We start from the raw sequence: 27,066 nt of genomic DNA, 5'->3' as shown, positions 1-27,066 counted from the left end.
TTGCTGAGGGCAGGGGTGATGCCTAAATGGGTGGATGGACAAACTGACAAAGCAACAGATGAAAGGAAACATTCCAAAACCTTATTTAACAGAACTTTCTTCATGACACCTCTCGGAATGTAAACAGAGCTTGGTGTAAAGAAGATCAATCCAATGGCTAAAGATTTGTATGACTGCGTAAGGCAGTTTGACACCCACCCATCCCTAACAGATTTTCCTAAAACTCTGTGGAACAACCAAGGAGAAGGCATATTCCTCCCTTTCCAAAGGTGGGCAATGTGCCTCTTCCTGGAAGGTTATTTTACAGCACGGGCCCCTGAAAGCAGCAGCCTCCCCGTCAGCCATTTTGGCATGAGCAGTTACAGCTACACACTTTGCAACTTGTCCCGCCTTGAGTCTGATGTCAGAAGAGCATGTCAGTCCACTTCCACTTCAGAGAGGGTTGGTGGTGTCTGGCAGCCCTGCTGTCCAAGGTTCTATCCTTTGATCACAGCAATTGGTCTCAGTTTAATGGCTTTCTTGCTGATTCCAGCATCATGGCAGGTATTCACCACATCTGTCACATTCTTATAGGACTCAGGAGCCTGCAGGAAAGGAATTAAAACATTGTACAGGTCCACTGAAAACACAGTTTCTACAAGCACCAAACTTCACTTGTGATGAAATAAATGCACACTAAAATAACAGACTGAGGTTTTTTTGCCTATCAAATTAGCAAAAATTTAAAAAAGGAGTAAGCCTGATGTTGGTCAGTGCTGATTTCCAAAACACTTTCATCTAGTTTTATTCTTTTTCTGTATTTTTTCAAAATGTCTCTAAAGAATATGTATTACTTGTACGACTAGGAAATGTAGTAAATGTAAGTAAATAAAACCCACACCAGAACCTGATTGGAAGGAATGGCACCAAACCATCGTATGTTAGTGGTAATTATCTCCTGATGGTAGAAATTACTGGCGATTTTAATTTTCTTTCTTTATATATTTCTGCAGTTACCAAAATTTCTGGAATGAACATGTAGTACCTTCACAGTAAGTTATAAAATTCATATATGTATAAAACAAAGTAAAACTGAGTGCACGTGTATATGTGGGTATATATGTGTACCTACACTCACACACAATTTATTTCTCTGACTTTCCAGCAACATTCCCACCCTTCCATCCTACCCACATGGCCTTGCCACCATTAGCACTAATCTCATCACACACTCACTTTATCTTCATTCCTGTCAATACAAGCTTAGGCCATCCATGCGGATTCCCGTACGGTTCTGCACATAATATCTTTTTCTATCCCATCTCCCATTCCCTTCCAGTTTCTGAAACTTTCCCACTTTGGCCTCTGGAACTCCTTCCAGAAGGAGCAAAATTCCCTCCTTCCCTTCTTCTTTGAATGTTCCCTTCACCTTCTTGTTTTACTGAAACATGGATCTTTCCCAAGGATATCACTTTCATCTCCAGCTTTCTGAATGGTGGCTGTTGTTTTCCCCAAATCAGGTCATTCCATTGGTCCCAGAAGTGGGACAGGTGCGCTCCTGGCTTTCATGGTTGTTTCTATTCTCCCGTTCTCCCTAGGCACTCCTAGTTATGAATCTTGCAGTCATTACATCGTACCACAAACTATCTTTGGCTGTAGTTACATGCAGGAACCTGAATCACTCCCCGGCATTACTTGGCGATTTCTAGCTCCTGGAAATAGATAAAATTTCCACTGGCCCAATGACTAACTCTCCCCTAGATGAGTATTTCATACCTTTTCTCAGACCCTCACTCTCACTTGCTGACCTTGCTATGTAATACACTGAAAAAAATAGAAGCAGCCAGAATATTCACAAACACGCTAACCTTATCTTCCCCACATATCTGTAGCTATACCTTCTATTTTTTTACTCTGTCGCCCAAGGTTGAGTCCAAGTGGCACAATCATAGCTCACTGAGACTACAGGCATGTGCCACTGTGCCTAATTTTTTTTATTTTTGTAGAGATAGGGTCTTGCTTTGTAGTCCAGGCTGGTCTCAAACTCCTGGCTTTAAGCGATCCTCTCACCTCAGCCTCCCAAAAGTGCTGGGATTACAGGTGTGAGGCACTGTGCTCAGCTTCTTCTCTCCTTTTATAAAGGATGAATTATCTGTGCTCCTAGCAAAGACCAACCTCATCCACCTGTACATCAGACTCTATCTCCTCTCATCTATTCAAGGACACTTCTCCAGCAATTTCCTCCCTCTTTTCTGCATCATTAATTTCTCTTGTAGATTCTTCTCATCAACATGCAAACACGTTTGTCAGATGACGTCACTATCCTGCTCGAAATCCTCCAAGGTTTTTCCATTTTAATCAGAGTAAAAGCAAAAGTTCAAATGCTCTGGCGCCCCCTACATCTCTGACCTCACGCCCTCTGGCTTGCTCTTGTCATGCCTGGCCTCCTTGCTGTTTCTTGAACACTCCTGCATAACTTCGGCTCACAGATTGTGGGCTTGCTGTTCTCTCTGCCTCGAAAGCTCACCTCCAGATGCCCAGGTATCCTGTTTCCTCTCTCTCTTCAGGTCTTTGCTCTATTGTCACCTCACTGAAGTCTTCTCCGACTACCCGTTTAAAACTGTACCCATCCCCACCTTTCCTTACCCCTTTTCCCTGCTTCATTTTTATTTCATAGAACTTGTATGGTCATTAACACACTGTATGTTTTATTATTTGGAAAGTTCCACAACGAAGGGATTCATGTTTCTTTTGTTCACTGCAGTATCTCTAGCACACAGAACAGTACCTAACTATAGCAGATGCTTAGTAAGCGTTAGCTGAATAAGTGAGTGAAACAATCATGTGTTGCAGGTGAAAAAACAAAACCAAAAAACCAAAAATCCAAATGTTAACTGTAGTTATTTCTGGCTGATTGAATTCTAAATGTTTTCTGTTTTTTCCTTGGTATTTTCCAAATCTTTTTTTTTTTTTTTTTTTTGAGACGGAGTCTCGCTCTGTCGCCCAGGCTGGAGCGCAGTGGCGCGATCTTGGCTCACTGCAAGCTCCGCCTCCCATGCTCAGGCCATTCTCCTGCCTCAGCCTCCCGAGTAGCTGGGACTACAGGCACCCGCCACCATGCCCGGCTAATTTTTTGTATTTTTAGTAGAGACGGGGTTTCACCGTGTTAGCCAGGATGGTCTCGATCACCTCACCTCGTGATCCGCCCGCCTTGGCCTCCCAAAATGCTGGGATTACAGGCGTGAGCCATTGCACCCGGCCAGTATTTTCCAAATCTTTTAAATTAAACATGTATTCTTAATCGGGGAAAAATGAATCGCTATTTAAAAAAAAAAAAGTCTTTGTCATACTCTGACTCAGTAATTCCACTTTTTTTCCTTATTTTTTTTTTTTAGAGATAGGGTCTTGCTTTGCACCCAGTCTGGACAATCACATAGCTCACTGTAACCTCAAGGTCCCGGGCTCAAGCAATCCTCCAGCTTCAGTCTCCTGAGTTGCTAGGACTACACCTGGCTAATCTTTGCCCAGACCAATCTTGAACTCCTGGCCTCAAGAGATCTTCTTGCATTGGGCTCCCAAAGTACTGGGATTATAGGCACGAGCCACTATGTAATTCCACTTTTGAGACTTTGTTCTAATTACTAAAACAACTGGAAAAAAGCTTCATGCACGAAGATACTCATTACAATTTAATTTATAGTAGCAAAAATTTTGAAGCTACTTAAATGTCTACTACAGGCAGAAAGTAAGGTACTCAGCTGGTGGAATATTCAGCAATGATTTTAAAAAGTGACATAAACAATTTTATAATAATGTGCTAAATTTTAAAAATAACTACAAAATGTTTCTTAACCATAATTATGACTAGCTTTAAAAAAAGCATTTAGGAAAAATCTATGACAATAAGTATTTTTTTTTTTTTTTTTGAGACAGAGTCTTGCTTTGTCATCTAGGCTGGAGTGCAGTGGTGTGATCCTGGATCACTGCAACCTCTGCCTCCTGGGTTCAAGTGATTTTCCTGTCTCAGCCTCCTGAGTAGCTGCAATTACAGGCGTCTACCCCCAGGCCTAGCTAATTTTTGTATTTTTTTTTTTTTTTTTTTTGAGACGGAGTCTTGCTCTGTCTCCCAGGCGGGAGTGCAATGGCGCGATCTCGGCTCACTGCAAGCTCCGCCTCCCGGGTTCATGCCATTCTCCTGCCTCAGCCTCCCGAGTAGCTGGGACTACAGGCGCCTGCCAACACGTCCGGCTAATTTTTTGTATTTTTAGTAGAGATGGGGTTTCACTGTGTTAGCCAGGATGGTCTCGATCTCCTGACCTCGTGATCTGCCCGCCTCGGCCTCCCAAAGTGCTGGGATTACAGGCTTAAGCCACCGCGCCCGGCCAATTTTTGTATTTTTAGTAGGGGTTTCGCCATGTTGATCAGGCTGGTCTCAAACTCCTGACCTCATGTGATCCGCCCACCTCGGCCTCCCAAAATGCTGTGATTACAGGCATGAGCCACCACGCCCGGCCGACAATAGTAAATATTCTAAAAGATAAGGTAATAACTGTGTCACGGCATTGAGTTTTTGGATGACTGTTTTTCTTTTCTCTTAAATCATTAAGTAACGAATTATATTGCTTTTAATTTAAATATGTACATACGTGTACACATATATACAGAATTTAAACAAAATCTGTTCTTCTGTGAATCAAATAAAACTTTCTCCAAACATTTATGCCTTCCTTTTTCAAGTTTGCTTTCAAATTGAAACCTAAGTATACAATTGTGCAAAAGCAAGAATCAGCTCAAACTACTCTTGAAAAGCTTAGTATGTAGATGGAGACTATAAATGAACAGTAAAAATCATTCTTAAGGACTTGGCTCGTAATTTCAACCAAAAGAAATGAAAACATAAAACTGAAATAAGCTAAACCAAGGAAGATAAGCCAAAATTGAGGTCATAAAAAACAAATAACCCTAACAATTTCTGTTAGTAATACCCTAAATTGCTATCTCTGTAGACTGGCATAAATTACAAATGGGGAACAATAAATATTCATGTATTTATCAAAATTTCACTTACCTCTTCCATAACCAGTTTGGGTGAGGCAACACGGATTGCAATTCCCATATCTGCCAATTTGTCTAGGACATCCTGGAAATCTAAATTACGTCGAGATTTTGCTCGGGACAATGCACGGCCCTAGAATGGGAAAGGAATGAACTTCACTTTAAACCCTAAGATTATATGCCCTTTCCTTGATTTTTCTCTTACACTAAAAAGGAGCTTAAAAAAAAAAAACCATCTTTTTCTACTTTATCAAACTGGTAACAGGCCTTTTAAACCTCATCATATCCTTTTAGATTTTGGACCAGAGAATTCTTTGTTGGGAGGCTGTCCTCTGCAGGGTATTCAGCAGCGCAGCGCAGGGTATTCAGCAGCATACCTGGCGTCTAAGACCCACTAAATGCCAATAGCAACTCCCACTAAACCACGACAATAAAAAAAGCCTCCAGAAATTGCCAATGTCCCCATGGCGGCAGGAGGATCGCCTCTGTTGAAAACCACTGGGTTAAAATTAGAAGTTGGGAGGCAGCTAGAAATTAGAAACAATCAGGAAAAAAAGTAGGATTAAATACGTTTGTGAAGGTCTGTCCTAGGAGAAGGTATTCTAGACAGTTTCTCTTTCCCATTTCAACACTGGCTCGACACTCTGGATGGCTTAGAAAAGGGGCTGGCAAACTAGAGTGTATGGGCCAAATCTGGCGCACCACCTGCTTCTTAAAATAAACTATTTTGTTTTTTTGAGAAAGGGTCTCCCTCTGTCACCCAGACTGGGGTGAAGTGACATAATCATAGCTCACTGCAGCCTTAATCTCCTGGGCTCAAGCAATCCTCCTGCCTTAGCCTCCTGAGTAGCTATGACTACAGGTGTGCCACCACACCCAGCTAATTAAAAAAGTTTTTGTGGAGACAGTGTCTTGCTAATGTTGCCCAGTCTAGTCTTGAATTCCTGGCTTCAAGTGCTCCTCCTGCCCTGGCCTTCCAAAGTGCTGTAATTACAGGTGTGAGCAACCATGCCTGGCCTAAAATAGTTCTATCAGAACACAGCATTGCCCATTTACACAGTACTTAAGGTTGCTTCTGCACTGAAATGGCATAGCTGAAGAGCTGGTACACAGACTATCTGGTCCCAAAAGCCTAAAATATTTATGGTCTGGCCCTTTATGGGAAGAGTTTACTGACCCCTGGGCTTAGAAGATGAGAGGCAGTGTTTTGAAATGGGTGTGTGCGTAGACTGTACATGGGCTCTAATTTGCAAATAGGGCCTATCCTTCCAATCCTGAGTGGACCTACACAATAGGAAAGGGCAAATTAAACAAATAAGCAGGTCCAGCCAATCGCTGAGATAAACTGTGATATTTGCATCAGTTAAAGTTCCATCACTTATAAACCAGTTACAGTTAGCTCAGCTAGTGTGACAATTTCCCAGTCTGGATTTTCTGGACTTGCAGAGATAAGAAACAGTCCCCAACCCTACCAGATCTCACTAAGGCAGAGATACTAGGTGACCCCAGTCAGTTCACTAAATAGTATACATTATGGGGAACAATTTGAAGCACAAGACATGATAGACCCAAGTCTCAACTCTGTTAATGTTCAATCGGCTACATTTACCAGTCAAAATGGAAAACCATAGCTAAACTGAAAGAGAGCATTTCTAAGGAAGTTCCGGTTTCCTTACCGCTCCATGACAGGTTGTCCCAAAGGTCTCAGTCATGCCCTGTTCAGTGCCAGTAAGAACGTAACTACAGGTTCCCATGGTGCCACCAATGAGCACTGGCTGTCCAGTGAGCTGAGGATGCACATAAATCAAACATGTTAAAATTCAGAAAAGCACAAGCTTTTTAATGCATAAAATTTAAATTTTCTCTTGCACTGTAGGATTATGGGAGAAACCCAGACTTTGTTTTTTTTTTTTTTTTTTTTTGAGATAGAGTCTTGCTCTGTTGCCCAGGCTGGAGTGCAGTGGCGGGATCTCGGCTCACTGCAAGCTCTGCCTCCTGGGTTCACGCCATTCTCTTGCCTCAGCCTCCCGAGTTGCTGGGACTACAGGCACCTGCCCCCACGCCCAGCTAATTTTTTGTATTTTTAGTAGAGGTGGGGTTTCACCATGTTAGCCAGGATGGTCTCCATCTCCCGACCTCATGATTCGCCCACCTTGGCCTCCCAAAGTGCTGGGATTACAGGCATGAGCCACCGCACCTGGCCAGAGAAACCCAGACTTCTAAACACGCGGCTAGTAAACTATATTAAGATAGTACTTTGATTCTTTGATAATTCGGAGGGGAAGGAAGAGGACGAGAGTGAAAATGTGAGGACCAGTAAAAATGCAGAACAGTCAAAATAAGAGCAAAGCAAAATCCAAAAGTGTAGGGAAGTGTTGCTAGAACCACCAGGCTGAGCAAGGTGCTTGTCTTCTCTGTTTCGGGTTTCTCATCTGCAAAAGGAGCGAGCAGACTATGGGGTCTTTTTAACTCCACCACAGCCAGACACCAAGAGGACAGGAAGAATGAAACAGACTGAGTTTACTCTGTCTTCTGTAACTGAGTTACTCCTGTCTTCCACTAGGCCTTAATTCAAAGGCCTCAATTCACGGTAGTCGAGTAAAATACACTTCCTGCAGCACTTGCTAGTCAGCACATGGCATCACTGCAAGCACAAATGATGAGGTGAGGAGTTACTGCTCCTTGGGAATCACTGTTCTCATGAGTGACAGAGTATTTTCTTTTCACAATTGCTGCTTTTCGTTTTAAATGTAATTCACATTTGCAAAGATCTAAATCGTGCCCCCACTGCTTAAAACTACAAACGTAGTGCTACGTACTTGGTAATCAACAGCAATGAGGGGATGGTGAGGAGGGAAAGCGCGGGTGGATCCCTTCCTGTGTACTAACAGTGTCCGTTCCTTTCCGTCCACCACATGCTGCTCCACTTTGGCAATGTTGTGAGAAACATCATAGATCACATGTAGATCCAAGTCATCAGGGGTTGTGTTGAAGACCTTGGCAAAAGCCTAGGAGAAAACACAGAAGATAAAAGCAGCCAGAACTTCAGGACTTATCTTCAGCTCTTCGTGACTTATCTCACTGGTTTCAGGTAGTCTGTTCTGAAGGGAGTAAAAGATTTAAAAGTTCAAAAGTAGCTGTAAGATTATCTTCACGTAAAGGACAAAAGCTGTCTTTTAGACCACATAGCAAATGCCACCACATCATTTTCATCTTTAGTTGAAAAGCTGCCTGGCTACTTTTGATCCCACCTTTCAAAATTGCTTCTTCCCCAGCCTTCTGAATCTTAGTCAATGGCACTTCTATTCTCTATGCTGTTCAAGACAAATTCTAGGAATAATTTTGATTCTCTTCTCTCATTTCTCATGCCTGATACTCTGATGATTTAGTTTAAGACGACACCAAAACCTTGGACACTTCTCCGGTATTCTGAACGTTAACTATGTGAATTTCCAAAACCAAACACCATAGGCTTTGATTTTGATTGGATTGCACTATGTTTTTTTTTTTTTTGGAGACAGGAATCTCACTCTGTCACTCAGGCTGGCGTGCAGTGTCACGATCTCGGCTCACTGCGAGCTCCACTTTCCGGGTTCACACTATTCTGCTGCCTCAGCCTCCCGAGTAGCTGGGACTACATGCACCCACCACTACACCCAGCTAATTTTTTGTATTTTTAGTAGAGACGTGGTTTCACCGTGTTAGCCAGGATGGTCTAGATCTCCTAACCTCATGATCTACCCCCCTCGGCCTCCCAAAGTGCTGTGATTACCGGTGTGAGCCACCGCGCCCAGCCTGGACTGCACTATGTTTGAAAGCACTTAACATCATCATGAATGACTCGGAACAGAAGAGCAACTTCTACTGTACCTGACGAGTTAAGAAGGTCATGGAAGAGCGGTTGACCCAGGCATAGTTCCCAGCAGCTGCCATTCCCTTCAGATAGTCTTGGCCCTCTGGGGAAGCGATTCGAGCACAAGCCAACTGACGATCGTTGACTATAATCTTGTCTCTCTTCATGGCCTTCTCCATAGCTACCAGCGCATCTGGAACAAGAGCCGCAAAGTCCAAACCAGTTAGCTTTCCCTTAAATGAACAGTTCTGATTTACTACACAAAGGTAAGCTACATTCAAATTCATTCCACAAAAAAAACAAGTGAAAGCCAACTTTCCCTTTAATGTGTTTCTGAGTTCAACTATTTGCTCAGTCAAGATGTTACTTGAGAATCTTTCAGAGTGCAGTGACAGTTTGTGGGACACAAAGTCAACATTTGCCCTCTAGGAACTTGAAAGAGAATGGGATGTGTAAACAAATAGCCACAATATGGTCTTCATTACTCCTTTCTCAATATGTGATTGCATGGGAATAGTAGTAGTAAAATACATTTTGTTGCCTTCGTGATTAATCAAATCCATGACAAAATGCAGAGAAGTACTCAGAGGAATGTTCTGAAACACTAGTCGACGCTTCATACATCTGCTAGATTAAATAGTCTAAAGGGTCAGGCTGGCACAAATTATTAAATTCTCACACAATAAAATGGACTAGAGGCTGATCTGTAACATGAAATTTAAAGCTTAAAACAATTTCCAGGCATCTATGTACCTTTTCATTGATTCACTGTTGGAGGCCAAAAGAATGAGGGTCGTGAACAACTCAGTATACCACTGGAGGCTATATGAATAAACAGCAAACTGTTCTTATGAATGCAGGATGCTGGCAAGCTGACAACTGTGTCTGTTGCCCAGAAGGAATGCTGAGGGCAGCCACGCCCCAGGGACAAGTGTTGCTTGTGATCAGGCACATGTGAAGCCTGTTAGCAATAATATGAACCTGTGATCAATCAAGCAGCTGACCAATCGTTACCTCCTCCTCCCTGCTCTTTCTACCCAATAAATATGAAGGGCTGTGGAAGCTCAAGGCCCTTGCTCACTAGAAGCAAGAAGCCCCCGACTCCTTCTTTAAAACAGTTTCTTTTGTTTTTTGTTTTCATTTCTGTGTTCATGCCACTTCATTCAGTCCTGTAGTAACCATCACAATTCATAAATTATTTCACACACCCTCCAAACTATCCAAAAGGACCTATCCAGTATTTTGCTGCTTCCTGCTTTTGTTCATGCTGCCTTTGTCACAAATGTCCTTTGTGTGTAATTATCCAAACTGTGAGGCTCAGCTCAATACTGGGTCCATGAAGCCATCCCCAAAATCTTTTTCCTAAATGTGTTTTGTTTGTCTCTCCTATATTATTAATTGATACCTTTTAATATTTATTTTTTCTTTTAAATAGACATGACCTTTACTTCATGAGACAATTTGACTGCAAAGTATCTGCCTATTTCATCAGCAAATCCACCATAACACCTAATGTTGCAGAGCAGGTATATAATACATAATCTGCCAAATGAATGCCTATTTCATAAATTCCACTCTTTACATATTTCTTGCTCTTTCTTGGCCAGATGGTAATTCATAAGAGTAAACATAACGATAACTGCAACTAACATTTATTGAGTGCTTACTAATGTCAAACATTAAGTTCTTTACATATATTATTAACTTTCCATGATAATCCTATATGAAATAACTATTATACTCATTTCTTTAGACAAGAAAGTTATGGTCCAGTAAATTTGTTCAAGTTATTTGATGGTTGAGGACTCAGGATAAAACCCATGCAGTATATTTCAGAGTTTTCACTCTTAAATTTCTATCTGGTTGCCCATAACATGTACATTTTAGCACAAAGTCTAGAATATACCTGTGGCTACTTGGTGGCCCAAGCCTCTGCTTCCACTGTGGATCATCACACACACCTGTCCCTTATGGTCGATGCCCATTTTTTTAGCAGCATACTCATTGAAAATCTCATCCACAACCTGGATTTCTGCATAATGGTTGCCTGCTCCCAGGGTCCCCAACTGCAAATGTAAAAATGTCTGGTAAGATAAGTTTTTATTCCAGGTTTTTTTTAAAAAATCTATTTAAAAATCAAAAAGATAAAAACAAACAAACAACAAAATAACCATACAAATAGTGTTTCAGTAACAAAAAAATTCCTAAGCTACAGAAGTGTTTCATTTACAATATTCTACACAAAATAACGTAGACTAGCTCCTGAATTTTGTTATATCATTATATGCTTGCTATACACATATAAAAAACTAACACAGGAACAGAAAACCAAACGCCACATGTTCTCACTCAGAAGTGGGAGCTGAACAATGAGAACACATGGACACAGGGAGGGGAACATCACATACCGGAGCCTGTCGAGGAGTGGGAGGCAAGGGGAGGGAGAGCATTAGGACAAATACCTAATGCACGTGGGGCTTAAAACCTAGATGACGGGTTGATAGGTGCAGCAAACTACCATGGCAAATGTATACCTATGTCACAAACCAGCACATGTATCCCAGAACTTAAAGTAAATAAATTAATTTTTTAAAAAAGCTTCATAAAAAAAATCAAGCTTTTAAATGGTTCATGGGATATTTTAAACATCACAAAAAGTCAAATTTTGGGATAAATGTTGGTAAATGTTGACTCTTAGACAAGGTCCAAGTTCAAGTGATTTTGAAACATCTATGAGTTCATGGACATCCACCATTATCTATAACTGAAAGAACATATACCACAACTAGAGCTAATATTAATAGATCATTTAGAGAACCAGAGAATGTTAGTGCTGGAAGAGTCTTTAGAGGTTGCCTAGTTTTAACCATCCCAGTTTTCCATAAGAAAATGAGATCCAGAGAAGACAGTCTTGCCCACATGTCACACTGAATTAGTGGCAAAGCCTTCACAACTAGCTGTAATTTCAAACATCTAGTATATTCTTATCTCATGGATACCATCTATAGACTATCAAAATATGTATACATAGAATTTTGAAGTATGAACCTTATAAACATATCTATTTTTCTCCCATTCACTTCTAATTCATTCTTTCTTATTCTATGAACATTTGCAAGCTCCTGATTGCTCCGTCACCCAGGCTAGAGTGTGCTGGTGTGATCACAGCTCACTGCAGCCTCAAACTCCTAGGCTCAAGCAGTCCTCCTGTCTTAGCCTTCTGAGCAGCTGGGATTACTTGCATGTGCCACCATGCCTGGCTAATTTTTTTTTTTTTTTTTAAATTTTTATAGAGACTAAGTTTCCTCATGTTGCCCAGGCTGGTCTTGAACTCCTGGCCTCAAGCGATCCTTCCTCCTTGGCCTCTCAAAGCTGGTGTGAGCCACTGCATCCAGCCCTGATAGTTTTTTAGAATAAAAATGAAGCATAAACAAATTTGTATTTTTTGATATACCATAAAAAAACCTGGGAATATGTTTGCTAAATGTAAGATACAGATTTTTTTCCCCCAATAAAAATAAAATATGAAAAAAAAAAGTAACATATTGCCCCTCCAAAGTGAGTTACCTGAGGAAGGCCTCTTTTCTTAGCCCTTGCAGAAACCTTATTGGGGTCAGCCTGCAGCATCCTTCCGTACTCCTCGCAGTGCTCCTTGTCTTCAGCCCAGGCGTACCCTTCTCTTAAGGACCAGTCCACCCCCATCTCCAAGGCCTCCTCCAAGTCTCTGGGTAAGTATAAAAGGTGCTAGTCATTTCACAGCAAAGGCAGATCAAAACCTAAGGATGACCATATCCTTAAAGGGCAGAGGAAAACTCGACATTTACTATCTCCTGTGTTCCAGGCCTTGAGTCAGATACAAAGTTTAAGCTCTCAGTAACTGGTTTTTTAAGGAATACAGTCATATAAATAATTGCAATATAAAATGGTAAATGCCCTATTAGACATCATTATAGTTCTACGTGACATTTATACTGCTCCTTGTTAATTTTCAAATCTTTTTTATATTCAGTTTTGCCTCTCTGATCCTGAATTCCATGAGGTAGTGATTAAGCAGACAAAAAAAAAACAACTACAACAACTTTGTAACCTTCATCAGCTATCACTCTCTAACCACTAATTTGACCAGGTACACACCTTAATCATTTATGAATTACGGTCAAATAAATGAAGGTATCTAGAATTCCTCAGGCAACACAGGTTAAATTTTAAGCTCTTTTCCCATCTTCACAGAAGTTCTGAGTGCCTTACTGCACCTCCATGTTGAAGCTGAGGTACACGTACATTAAACCCTTAGAGGGAACAAGCTTTAATCTTCATCCAAGGTCCAGCTCTCTTCTAAAACACTGCCAGGAAAAACTACACTTTTCAATGTTCTCTCCCCACTACCACAGATGACAGCCCATTTCAATATTATTATTTCATTTTGTTATTATTTTTTACTGCTCCTTGCAGAGCAGGGTCACCCCATAGGCAGTGTGCCCAGAGTAGCCCCATTTCAGTATTATTAGGACAAAATTCCTATCTAAAATGTTTATAAAGATGTTCAGAATTTGTGTGTTCCACATATGCTTTTCAAATTGGGGCTGCATGTCAGGGATCACGTGAAATCACAGACCACACATCTTCCAAGTATATTGATTTTACTTAGGTTTTTTTTTTTTTTTGGTTAGGGGGAGTTAAATAACATTACAAGTAACAGCTAAAAATATTTTTTCTATTAATTATAATGCAAAGTTCACATAAATTTGAAGGATAAAGCAAAATATTAAAGAAACATAGCTAGCACACTATTCTGCTACTGAAGTACTCTGCAAAGTTTAGGGTGCACTGCTTTGCATAAGCTATGACATGGTAAAATCTATGGCCATCTGAGAGATACACTGTAGCATTATATTTAATCCTCTACTTACCAAAGAACACATCCAGTGCTATCATTCAAAGAGGAAGGTTGGGGTTAAATAGGCTTAATGACAAAAGGCAGCAGGATTCAGAATATAGCTTCTGAAGTCAAAGGATCTTTGGTTTGAATCCTGGTATCACCTACTAAGTTCTTTGTTTTTTTAAATTGAGGCAGGGTCACTCTGTTGCCCACGCTGGGGTGCTGTACTGAGATCTCAGCACACTGCCGCCTTGAACTCCTGGCCTCTCAAGGGATCCTCCTGCTTCAGCCTCCTGAGTACGTGGGACTGCAGTCACAAGCCATCACGCCTAGTTTTTTTGTTTTTTTAGAGACGAGATCTATGTTGCCTAGGTTCATCTTTTACTCCTGGACTCAAGTGATCCTCCTGCCTTGGCCTCCCAAAGTGTTGGGATTCTGTAAACCCTACCACACCTGGCACTAAGCTTATTACCTCTCTAAACCTCAGCTTTCTTTCTTGTAAGTTAGGGAAGATAATAGGGTTATTGTCTGGATGAAATGATATGATGCTCAGCATCTTACATATAGAAAGTGCTCAATAAACATTGGTAGATATGATGTTATTATAAATACTACTCTATGTCAAAGGCTGTTATAACATCGGTTGACTAATGTCTCCAATAAATGGGCTGAACCTCATGCTTAAAAAAACAATTCTTACTACTTCCTGAGAAGTAACGGAACAATCCTCATCTCTCAAGTGTACTGCACTGGAAAGGACGCTGGAGGTCATGTGGTTATCATCCCTCCCATACCACGTACTGGAAACGTGTGCTCTTACTTGGCATTCATTGGGATGACACCTTTTGATCCCACCCCAACAGGAATGTGGTCAAACATAGCTTGGGCAAGTTGCTCCTTCACAGGTTGGACATCACTTTCATCTAAATTGGTTCTTAGCAAGCGGACACCACAGTTGATGTCAAACCCGACACCACCTACAAAATAGAGAAAAGTTACCAAAACCAGCTGGTAAGGCACTGTTACCTGCAGTTTCTCGCTATTAATATAGGACTATAAAGATACCCATTATTTTAAAGATAGCTGTGTTTTAAAGTAAACAACAAAGTGGTTCTCTGCCGGGTAAAACTTGATGACACCAAGATAATCTAAAGTGACATACACACTAAAGGCACTTTATGGACCAGGGAGGCAGCAATGAACATTGAGTAACATGTAAAACAGAGATCAAAATATGCCTCCCTTTTTTTCTTGACCACTGTTTTCAGAGGTTCATTAATTTTTTCAGTCTTTTCAAATAACCCAACTTTTGCCTTTCTTGGTCCTTTCTATCATGTATCTTTACCTTTCATTAATTTTACTCCTAATTATTTCCATCTTTCTACTTTTTTAGGGTATAATTTGTTGTTCTTTCTTTAGCTTTCTAGGGTCACTGATATTCCAGCCTTTCTTCTTTCCCAATTTGTGCATTTAAGGCTGCATGTTTCCATTCAAAAAGGACATTAACAGTAACCTCAAAATTTTAGACATAAGTACTTTTTTTCATTTTTATTTTTGAGACGGAGTCTCACTCTGTCACCCAGGCTGGAGTACAGTGGCGCAATCTCGGCTCACTGCAACCTCCGCCTCCTGCATTCAAGCGATTCTCCTGCCTCAGCCTCCCGAGTAGCTGGGATTACAGGTGTGCACTACCACACCCAGCTAATTTTTTTTATTTTTAGTAGAGACGGGGTTTCACCATGTTGGTCAGGATGGTCTCGAGCTCCTGACCTCATGATCCACCCACCTCAGCCTCCCAAAGTGCTGGGATTACAGGCGTGAGCCACCACGCCTGGCTGACGTTTGTTTTTTTGAGACAAGGTCTTGTTCTGTCACCCAGGCTGAAGTGCAATGGAGTAATCAAGGCTCACAGCAGCCTCGACTTCCCAGCTCAAGCAATCCTCTCACCTCAGTCTCCTGAGTAGCTGGGACTACAGGTGTGTGCCACCACACCTGGCTAACTTTTGTATTATTTGTAGGGATGGGGTTTCACCATGTTTCCTAGGCCAGTCTCAAAACTCTTGGGCTCAAGTGATCCTCCTGCCTCGGCCTCCCAAAGTGCTGGAATTATAGGTATGAGCCACCGCATCCGGCCCATAAGTATTTTTTAAATCATTTTCCCCCCAGCTTGAGAGGTGACTGGCAAATAAATCGCAAATAAAAACTGTATATATTTAGGTGTACACAATGTACATTTACATTGTGAAATAATTATCACAATCAAGCTAATTAACATATTTATGATCTCACAGTTACCTCCCCTTCTGTTTTTCTGGTGAGAACATTTAAGATTTATTTTCTTAGAAAATGTCAAGTACACAATAAATTATTTTAGAGACAGGGTCTTGTTCTGTTGCCCAGGCTAGGTCATAGCTCACTGAAGCCTCCAACTCCTGGGCTCAAGCTATCCTCCCACCTCAGCCTCTCAATTGCCTGGGACTACAGGTATTAGGCTGGTGCAAAAGTAATTGTGGTTTTTGCCATTAAAAGTAATACAATAAAACACAATACATTATTATTAACTACAGTCACTACGTTATACATTAGATTTCCAGAACTCATTCATCTTTAAACTGAAATTCTGTATACTCTGACTAACATCCACCCTGTTGGCACCATTCTACTCTCTCTGTGAGTTTAACATTTTTAGATTGCACATATGGGCAAAATCATGTAGTATTTTCCTTTCTGTGTCTGGCCTGTTTCTCAGCATATCCTCTAGTTTCATCCATGCTGTAGTAAATGGCAGGATTCCCTGTCTTTTCCCTTCAATTTTAAAAGATTGCTTTCTTTCTTTATTAAGGTTGAATGCATTCAGGCTGTTTCCATATCTTGGCTACTGTGAACAATGCTACAATGAACATGGGAGGGCAGGTATCTCTTTGGATACTGATTTCATTTCCTTTGGATATACACCCAGTGATGCAATTGCTGGATCATACAGTAGTTCTATTTTCGATTTTTTGAGGAATCTCCATACAGTTTACCATGATGGCTGTGCCAATTTACACTCCCTCCAATAGCATACAAGGGTTTCCTTTACTCAACTCAATGTCAATTTTTAGACATAAGTATTTTCTACTTACATTAGTTATTTTCTCATTTCCATAGTTTTGTTTTTGACTCATGGGTTATTTAAAAGCATACTACTTAATTTCCAAATATATGGATTTTCTTTTTTGAGATCACACCAGCCTAGAGTGCAGTGGTGTGATCATAGCTCACTGTAGCCTCAACTTCCTGGGCTCAGCTGGTTCTCTGGATTCAGCCTTCCGAGTAGCTAGAAATACAGATGTGCGCCACCATACCCAGCTATTTTAAAACTTTTTGTAGAGATGGGGGTCTCCCTATGTTGTGCAGGCTGGTTTCAAACTTCTGGTCTTATGTGATCCTCCTGCTTTGGCCTCCCAAAGTTTTTCTAGTTTTTTTGTTTGTTTTTGAGACAAGAGTCTCACTCTGTCGCCCAGGCTGGACTGCAGTGGTGCGATCTCAGCTCACGGCAACCTCTGCCTCCTGGGCCCAAGTGATCCTCCTACCTTGGCCCTCCCAAGTAGCTGGCACTACAGGCGCACACCCCCATGCCTGAGTAACTTTTTGTATTTTTTTTTTTTTTTTTAAGAGATGGGGTTTTGTCATGTTGTCCCTGGCTGGTCTCAAACTCCTGCGCTCAAGCCATCCGCCCGCCTTGGCGTCCCAAAGTGCTAGGTCTAGTTTTTATTTAAACCATTTCTAATTTAATTCCACTGTGGTCAGAAAATATCCTCTTACATGAGTGGGTTCTTTAGTATGGTCCAGAGACCCTGGGGTGGGGGTGAGGGGGAAGACCATTTCAGGCGTGTAAGATTCATTTTATAATACTCAGACATTATTTGTCTATTTTATTCATATTCTCCCATGACTGTACAGTGAGATTTCTCAAAAGCTATGTGACATAACATCTTTGTTCTAATGGATAATGAGACATGTACTTATATATTCTTGTCTTTAAAAAATGTGTTTTAATTTCTAATAAGGTAAACATTGATAAGAGTCTGAGATCAATCCTCAATAATTTTTACTAAAGTGGTCCCCAGTGCAAAAAGTTTAAGAACTGCTGGTCTATATGATTTCAATGCTTTGAAATTTGATGCCTGCTTTACGGCTCAGCATGTGGTCAGTTTTGGTAAACTGTGTGCATTTGAAAAAAAATGTATACTCTGCACTGCTTGGCTGTACTACGATGCAAGTGCACATACACACACACAACCACACATGTATATTAGAGGTCACATGTCAAGTTTGTTATTGGATCATTCAAATCATGTATATTCTTACTGACTGAAATTTGCAGTCACCTCGAAACAGCCCTACATGTAGGGCTCACATATCTGGAACTTTTTCTTCTTTTCCTCTAGATCTCGACCTCGCAAACTCTTACTGCCTTAGCAAATTTTCTGTGCCTTCAAACAGATTTAAGAAAAAATTTTTTTACCCAGCCTTTCTCATCCTTTTCAGCAGGGGATTGGTCTGAAACAACCTAGTCCACCACTGCTAGAAACAGAACTCTCGAGATGTCATTTAAACTTCATTTCTAAATTCACACTCTTTAACAGCAAAGATATTACTTGATATAGAATGTTCATTGAAAGCACCCCATAACCACAGCAGCAGGCATATGCAACCTTCTGTATATTCGATGTTATCATTGAATAACAATGATATTACTGAATGTGTTCTATGTGCTTAGCACTATTCTAAATATTTTACACAGCTGAACTCATCTAATCCACTAATACTGTGTGGTCATTAACATTATTAGACATGATCTGTCCACGAGGCAACTGAGTTACGAAGATAAAAAAAAAATTGCCACTTTGTTTTATAGCCAAAGTCTGAATACCATGATGTTTGGTAGGAGCCTCCCAAAATTTTCAATAAAAATATGCTTTGCTTGAAGTTGTAATAGCCCCTCAGTATCCACAAGCAACACTTCCAGTAAATATCAAAGAAAAATGACAGAACATGATGAGACTGAGTCGTGCACATGGAGAGAAGTGCTCTGTTTCACAAAGGCTATGGTCCATAGAGAGAAGCTACACGTTTTTTTGAGACAGAGTCTTGCTCTGTCACCAGGCTGGAGTACAGTGGCGCGAACTCGGCTCACTGCAACCTCTGCCTCCCAGGTTCAAGTGATTCTCCTGCCTCAGCCTCCCAAGTAGCTGGGATTACAGGTACGCGTCACCACCCCCCAGCCAATTTTTCTATTTTTAATAGAGACAGGGTTTCATCATGTTGGCCAAGACAGTTTCGATCTCTTGACCTCGTGATGCACCCGCCTCGGCCTCCCAAAGTGCTGGGATTACAGACGTGAGCCACCGTGCCCGGCCAATGCTACACACTTAACAGCAGATGTCCACAGTGATCTTACCTGGGGATACTACTGCTTCAGGGTCATTCATATCAAAGGCTGCCATGTTCCCAATAGCAAACCCATATCCTGAATGGACATCAGGAAGCCCAATAGATCGCTGAAAGAGAATTAGAAAATGAAATACAAGTGTCTTGACCTGCTACCCTGGTTGCCCTGATGGACCTGACACTGACTCTCAAACAGGTTGCAGGCTGAAGCTTTCCCTAAATCAAGACTGTGTTTTCACAAAATCTTCTCTATGCATGGAAATCGTAAGAACTCCTAATCACAAAGCTAAATACAGTGAGAAAAAAACTTTTTTATAAGATCTGAATGTTAATTAAGGAAATACAAAACAGAAAAGCCTCAACATGATATAGGAGTAACACATAATAAGTTTAATGTACTACTACATTTTAAAAATAATCTTAAGACACTGACAAACTGTCAGGTTAAGAAGAGGAAAATAACTGATTTATATAGGACATTAGTTTAAGTAATCACAGCCAAATGTGAACCATTTGATGGTATAAATACTGTAGACTTCCTACATGTGGAGCCTAGAAAAGCACTCTGACCCAGGAAGAATGCAGGTCAAACACAGCATATATGGAGACACCCAGACACTAACAACTTCCTTATATACACATGCCATACCATTTCATTCCCTCTACCAAGTGCCCAACATGGTAACTGGCATAAAGAAGACCTCAAAAATGTCTGCCGAATAGATCCATTTTCAACATCTACCTCTAATGATAGAATATGAATGTTAGACTGTGGTGGGGGCTATGCTGTCCTCTCTTCCTCCCCCTCAGTGCTAACCCTTAAACTTCTTGCCATTTCTTCTTCAGTGATCCTCTGCATAGGAAGTGAAACTTACAACCAAGTGAAACTTACATTGAAACAGCCAAGTGAAACTTACAATGAAACTTACATTGAAACAGCCAAGTGAAACTTACAATGAAACTTACATTGAAACAGCGAAGTGAAACTTACAATGAAACTTACAATGGTGGTACACGGATCCAGGAATAATGATGTTACCATGATAAAGAAACAAAACACAAAAACTACTTCAAAGGTTCTTTAACACTTACAGATTCTAGCCAAAGGCATCCAGAAACTGAAATGCCAGGTGCAGGGATCCAGGAATAATGATGTTACCACGATAAAGAAACAAAACACAAAAACTACTTCAAAGGTTCTTTAACCCTTACAGATTCTAGCCAAAGGCATCCAGAAACTGAAATGCCAGGTGCACGGATCCAGGAATAATGATGTTACCATGATAAAGAAACAAAACACAAAAACTACTTCAAAGGTTCTTTAACACTTACAAATTCTAGCCAAAGGCATCCAGAAACTGAAATGCCATCCACATTCAATTATTTCTTTAGGTCCATGGTTATTTCCTTTTATTTTTTATTTTTAGGGACAGGGTCTCACTGCGTCGTCCATGCTAAAAGTACAGTGGCATGATCATGGGTCAATGCAGTGTGGAACTCTGGACCCAAGCGATCCTCCCACTCAGCATTCTGAGTAGCTGGGACTACAAGCATGTGACATCACACCTAATTTTTTTGATATAGACAGAGTCTTGCCATGTTGCCCAGACTAGTCTTGAATTCCTGGGCTCATGCAATCCTTCCATCTTGGTCTCTCAAAGTGTTAAGGGTGGCATGAGCCACTGGGCCTGGCTTCATGGTTATGTCTGGCTGTCCAAAGGTCATTGTCTAAATGACACCACTATCAGGCATGGCCATTCATCCATTCAATGGACTTTAAGAAATCTAAATGATTAAAGCTCTGAACTCTGACTCACATGAACAATTCCAGGCAGGGCTGCCACGTTGCCAATCTGTTTCATGGCTGGCAGGAAGCCACCAACACCTGAAGACAAAAACCGGGTATTAGAAAAGATAACACACTTGATTTTTAGCATGAATTATACTCATGTTTTTAGACTGTATAACATGAAGAGGTAGTCATCAGGGCTACTAAGACAACAAAGTCTAGAAGGATGTTTGAGATGCAAGATGGAAGGGAGCTCCTTTTAGAGTTACTGTAAGTATTGCATGAGATAATCTATGCAAAGCACCTAGTAAAATGCCTGGAATATAGTAAGTGCAAAACAAATGGTAGGTCACTTGCTATTATTGTTCAAGGTTAGCTTAGAAACAAGTTCTACCCAGCTTCAAATTCCAGATGGAGCTTCAAATCCGTTCTATAACGCCAACTGGCTGACAATGTGATCACAAATAAGTTCTTTTGGTCTTACTTTAAGTTGTAATCACTCCTCGACAATATTTCAAAATTATAATCATTTGAGTTACCACTTTTTCAGGCCACAAGGAAGGCACTACCATACTAACACAAGTGAAACTCTAATGTACTTACCACCACCTCGACAGGCATTCCTTAATTCCTCAAACATCAATTTCTCCAGAGCATCATTCACATAGAAAACACCTTCAACCTAGTACCAAAGAAAGTGAAAAGCAATGTCTGAGTACATGCACGCCAAGTGTAGGCACTGGACAGAACACACTGTATGCAATATTTACTGTGCTTTACTCTTTACCAAACACTTTCACATTACCTTAAGCACGTAGAAAACTTGCTATCAAAGACTACGAGCTGCTCCCATCATCAAATATACCTTAAGAAAAATTTTGCAATGTTCATGAATTGTTTTGTTTATTCTCATACCCTCAAAACCACATTTAAGAATTCAACAGATTAAGCATCTTTTTATGTGATAAAGAAAAATCTTCCAACTATACTCTCACAAAGCCCAAAGGTCTTAATCCTCAAGCTTCAAAAATATCAATGGTTTTTTGAAAATTAAAAAAAAAAAGCAGATGAATCAAAAACTCAAATTCTAAACATAAAACAACCATCTAACCTAGTATGTTTATTCTGTGTTTAAGCCAATAGCAAATTACACTTTATTGTGCACCAGTGGTGACTTACAAATCTCTAGTTAGGTAAATAGGGAGAAGAAAAATTTTTTTTTTTTTTTTTTTTTTTTTTTTTTTTTTTTTTTTTTTGAGACGGAGTCTCGCTCTGTCACCCAGGCTGGAGTGTAGTGGCGCGATCTCGGCTCACTGCAAGCTCCGCCTCCCGGGTTCACGCCATTCTCCTGCCTCAGCCTCTCCGAGTAGCTGGGACTACAGGCGTCCACCACCACGCCCGGCTAATTTTTTGTATTTTTAGTAGAGACGGGGTTTCACCTTGGTCTCGATCTCCTGACTTCGTGATCCGCCCGCCTCGGCCTCCCAAAGTGCTGGGATTACAAGCGTGAGCCACCGCGCCCGGCCTTTTTTTTTTTTTTGGGACGGAGTCTCGCTCTGTCGTACTCCGGGCTGGAGTGCAGTGGCGCGATCTCGGCTCACTGCAAGCTCCGCCTCCCAGGTTCATGCCATTCTCCTGCCTCAGCCTCTCCGAGTAGCTGGGACTACAGGCGCCCGCCACCGCGCCCGCCACCACGCCCGGCTAATTTTTTTTATTTTTAGTAGAGACGGGGTTTCACCGTGGTCTCGATCTCCAGACCTCGTGATCCGCCTGCCTCGGCCTCCCAAAGTGCTGGGATTACAAGTATGAGCCACCGTGCCCGGCCGGAGAAGAAAAATTTAACATGCAGCTGCGTAGTTGTGTGCTCAATTCTAAAAGCTATATAATTTTTTAAAAAATCTATATAATTTTAAAGCTTGACAATAGAGGTGGCACACAAAAGGCAATGGACGACATACTTATGTAACACTAAAGAGCAGAACATTTTTATCACAGGTCAAGTATTTTGAAAGAGCTGTCCAGTAATGAAGAACCAAAGATTTAACACTTAATCAACTGAATGTAGTTTTTATCAGAAAGATGACTTCATGACCATTGCATAAATAACAATTTAATACCCACTGATAGAAAATGTTTCCAGTACAATTTCTTAAGGGTCACATTTATTAATTCACCAAACATTAACTGAGGATTTACTATGCATGAAGCACTGTCCTGGGCACTAGGGGAGATACAAAGAATATGATAAGATCTTCCTTTCAAGGAGCTCCCAGTACACAATACAGCTCTTATATTCTTTTTTTTTTTTTTTTTTTTTTTTTGAGACTGAGTCTTGCTCTGTTGCCCAGGCTGGAGAACAGTGGCATGATCTCGGCTCACTGCAAGCTCTGCCTCCTGGGTTCACGCCATTCTCCAGCCTCAGCCTCCCGAGTAGGTGGGACTACAGGCGCCTGCCACCACGCCCAGCTAATTTTTTGTATATTTAGTTAGAGACGGGGTTTCACGTGTTGGCCAGGACGGTCTCGATCTCCTGATGTCATGATCCGCCCATCTAGGCCTCCTAAAGCGCTGGGATTACAGGCGTGAGCCACCGCACCCAGCCAATACAGCCCTTATATTCTGATAAGAATATCAGAATGCAATGACGCAAGTGCCATACATTAAGTACACAGTGCTATGGAAGAATCTGATGAGGACGTGCCTCAACAGTCTAGGGAGCTGGGAGAGGTTTCACAGAGATCCTGCAGAGCTGGCTCTTTGAAGACAAGAGACATCACTAGCAGCAGAACATTTAGGAGCTAAACGCAAAAATGACGTAAAGATGGGAGGGGAGTGTTTTAAGGGAACAAAGAGAAATTTTTAGTCCAACATGTGGGTCTTGGGGGAGAAATGGAGATTTAGTAACAGATGATTATCCGTGTGAAATTCACTGCTCCCATAAGGATGGAAGCACAATTCATGCTTAGAAGTCAATAGCGTTTTAAGAGCAATGCATCAACATTCCAAGTCTCTATTCCCAAAGGAAAGGTGGTAGTAAAGTGCTGTATACATACTTAAACCAGAACTGCCTAGCAAAATTAGACTTGCCCCGAGATAGAATGAGCAGCAGTGTGTGCATCAAAGGCTGAGTCAGAACACCTGCCAGACAATGACAGTCTGTGTTATTAGATCCTACAGATGATCATGTCATGGTGTTGTCTTTTTTCTTTTTTTTTTTTTTTTTTGAGACTCACTCTGTCACCCAGGCTGGAGTGCAGTTTAGAATGATCACGGGTCACTGCAGCCACAATCTCCCAGGCTCAAGCGATCCCCCTGCCTCAGCCTCCTGAGTAGCTGTGGTGCACACCACCCCGCCTGGCTAATTAAATTTTTTTTTGTAGAGACAGGGTACCACTATATTGCCGAGGCAGGTCTCCAAAGTCCTAGACACAAAGGATCTTCCCGCCTTGGCCTCCCAAAGCGTTGGGATTACAGGCCATGAACCACTGCGCTCCCCCTATGTTAGATTTTCTATTCTTTCCTTCCGGGTACCGGTTTCCACACAAAGAAAGCGGCCAAACAGCAAACAGAACACAGATTTATCCCTGTGCGCTTTTTCTTCCCTCAGTGTAAGTGACTTGCCAACAAGGGAAACTCAATAAGCTTTGATTCTGAATAAAAGAATGGAGTGGCTATTGGGAGCTGTTTACCAAGATGGGAGACGAGACGGTAAACCTTTGAAGCATTTACTTGGCACCTTCAGGGATTTCAAAAATTATTTAAAAATATGTTGCAAAACTTCACAAACGTTTTCTTTTTTCACATTAATAAAGATATGAGCACAGATGGTGATGAAGGCTGAGAGATACAGAGCCCAGGCTTTCAAACTATCTGATGATCCTGAGCCCTCAAGTCTCCATCTGGGACGTCAAAGTAGTAAACCAGACATCAATTCCTGGCTGAGCCTCTTCCTAAGTGGGTAGAGAAAGCTATGTCACCGACAGATCCTCGAGGTCCTTCTGTGAAGTGAATATTAAAATCAAACAGGCCCTGCCCCGCGCTACTGCAAGAAATGACATCGCTTTATTAAAAACCAACATGGGATACTGAATGCTGAAAACCTGGTTTAGTGAACAAAGATTTGTAAACGTTATATAAATAACCAGCATGACTCAGAGGAGGTGAATTCCAGTCCCAGCAAATGAACCCGGGGCTGGCTGTTCCACCCTGGAAAAGATCACTGAAGTTTCTGCGAACGTAAAACAGCTCACGATGCGTTTATGAGACTGATCTGTGAAAATGCTTTGGAAACCTCAATTTCGTATTTATTTAGATTCCCCATATCCACCGCGCTTAGCTTGTCCTCGTGGTTCGGGGACCTCTTCTGGCGGGAGGTGGTGCTGGAACAGGTTGGGCGGCCCCAGAACCCTGAGGGGAGAAGGAAGGGATGAGGGAAACTCTGCAAGGGGCCGGGGCGGAGCCAGTGGTCGGGGGAGGTCCAGAGGGCGTGATGGACGCCGGCCGGGCCGGGGACGGAGCCCGGAAGGCCCCGCCATTTGCTCTCCTGCCTTACCTGCATGTTGGGGACGAAGCCCTTCTTGATCCTCCAGCAGTTTTTATTAATCTTCTCCAAGAACTGCAGCTCATCATTATAGCTGCGACTCATGGTGGCGACAACTGTAGCAAAAACTCCCGGCTCCGCTTTGAAGAGCGGCTGCCGCGTCGCCCGGCTTCCCAGAGCACCGCCTTCCAAGAACCAAAGCGCAGGCGCGACCAGCGCCGCAGCAGGATGAGCAACGGCAAGCGCCGAGGCTCAAAACTCTTCAGGCCAATGTCTTTCCTCTGGTTAAGTTGTACTGTCCTGTAGTGTATAACTTTGGGATTTTTATTAGTCGATTTCCTCTAAGCTACAGCTAAGCGAAATCCAGAAGTTTAAAGTATAATCTAGTTATCTTTTGTTTTGGAAATGCTTTTCAGCAGCTTATGAAAACACCTTGGGTCTGGGTCATGTCCGGTGCATTGGCTTGGAGTTTACACCCTCAGCTGGGAGGGGAAAAAGATATGCCAGCAGCTGAGAAAGAAAAACCTGTTTGAGTAAATACCATAGCTGAACATTTATGTTTCAGAATGAATTTGGATATACATCAAATAACTTTTTTGGTCAGAAAGGATCATCCCAAAGAATGAAGCATGGCAGCTTATCATTTATTCTAACAAACACATGTGGGTGCATCTATTATGGCCAGACATGTACTACAAAATGATCAAATCACAGCCCTTATGGATCGCCAAAACTCCCCAGTCCAGCCTCCTTTGATGATCAAGACCTCTTTAATCATGCTTTTATATGCCGTGTCTCTTGTTCATAGTGGTAAGTGAGCTTTAAGGGATTTCAGTTTCGAGTTAGGCCTCATGTCAACAACTACAACTTTGGGATTATAAAGACTTGGAAGATTCAATTTCTATCTGTGCCATTTACTGGCTTGGTGTGATTAACCCCTCTCATCTCTGTTGCATCATCTCTAAAATGGGATCATAATTCTTTCTTGAGTAGAAGGCTAAATGAAGTGACACTGGAGGGGTAATCAGCACGGGGCTTGGCACACGGCAAGCACTCTATAAACAGCTCTCCTCTTTCCATTCCCCCACTAGACTGTAAGTGCTGCAAAAAAACAGTATGTAGTTTCCATTCATTTATTGCATTATCTCCACTGGTTCCGCTTTTCTTCTCTTCTGCCCCAATTTCTCCCTATTGATTAGGTGCTCTGACACATTAATATCATTCTCAATTATGAATTGTCTGAGTTTAGTACTCTGCACTGCCATGTCATTGAATCTGTGGTGGGTGAAAAATCCTAAAGCCTGAAGTGATGCAACTTTTAGAGTTTCCTGTGGTTACCCTGTTTCTTCTTGGAAAGATTTCAGAGGTAAATAATTCTCTTTTAAAATCAAGCCTTGACGTCTGTACAACCTCAGGTCTCTTCCCTTTTCTATGTCATATTATATTATATTATATTATATTAAGACAGAATCTCACTCTGTCTGGCTGGAGTGCAGTGGCACCATCTTGGCTCACAGCAACCTCTGCCTCCCAGG

At 41.6% G+C, this 27,066-nt stretch overlaps 1 protein-coding gene and 1 long non-coding RNA gene across 2 annotated transcripts; one reads left to right on the top strand and one right to left on the bottom strand.

The window, feature by feature from the left end:
• Positions 1-59: 59 nt before the first annotated feature.
• On the bottom strand, positions 60-25,762 carry RTCB (RNA 2',3'-cyclic phosphate and 5'-OH ligase). The gene is made up of 12 exons (XM_055254469.2): positions 25,544-25,762; positions 21,595-21,673; positions 21,020-21,087; positions 19,213-19,312; positions 14,587-14,743; positions 12,455-12,611; positions 10,794-10,953; positions 8,905-9,080; positions 7,854-8,042; positions 6,711-6,821; positions 5,048-5,167; positions 60-584 (listed from the first exon to the last, which is right to left on the bottom strand). Exons 1-12 carry the CDS (start codon positions 25,634-25,636, stop codon positions 477-479), a joined length of 1,518 nt encoding a protein of 505 aa, XP_055110444.1. The 5' UTR covers positions 25,637-25,762; the 3' UTR covers positions 60-476.
• On the top strand, positions 23,669-25,132 carry LOC129468646 (uncharacterized). Its single transcript, XR_008652738.2, has 3 exons — positions 23,669-23,806; positions 24,599-24,699; positions 24,804-25,132. It is a non-coding gene; the product is annotated as an uncharacterized lncRNA (long non-coding RNA).
• Positions 25,763-27,066: the final 1,304 nt, after the last annotated feature.

The sequence above is a fragment of the Symphalangus syndactylus genome, chromosome 18, assembly GCF_028878055.3.
Source record: "Symphalangus syndactylus isolate Jambi chromosome 18, NHGRI_mSymSyn1-v2.1_pri, whole genome shotgun sequence".
In the NCBI taxonomy this organism is placed as follows: Eukaryota; Metazoa; Chordata; class Mammalia; order Primates; family Hylobatidae; genus Symphalangus; species Symphalangus syndactylus.
Note: the sequence above shows the minus strand (reverse complement) of the source record. Positions and strands in the feature narration are given on the sequence as shown.

Bases quoted from the DNA above. Each gene is read 5' to 3' on its own strand.
- RTCB (XM_055254469.2), bottom strand. From the start codon at position 25,636: ATGAGTCGCAGCTATAATGATGAGCTGCAGTTCTTGGAGAAGATTAAT. The intron at 21,674-25,543 runs GTAAGGCAGGAG...CTTTGGTACTAG, and splicing joins GCTTCGTCCCCAACATGCAG to GTTGAAGGTGTTTTCTATGT. The intron at 21,088-21,594 runs GTAAGTACATTA...TTTTGTCTTCAG, and splicing joins GAATGCCTGTCGAGGTGGTG to GTGTTGGTGGCTTCCTGCCA.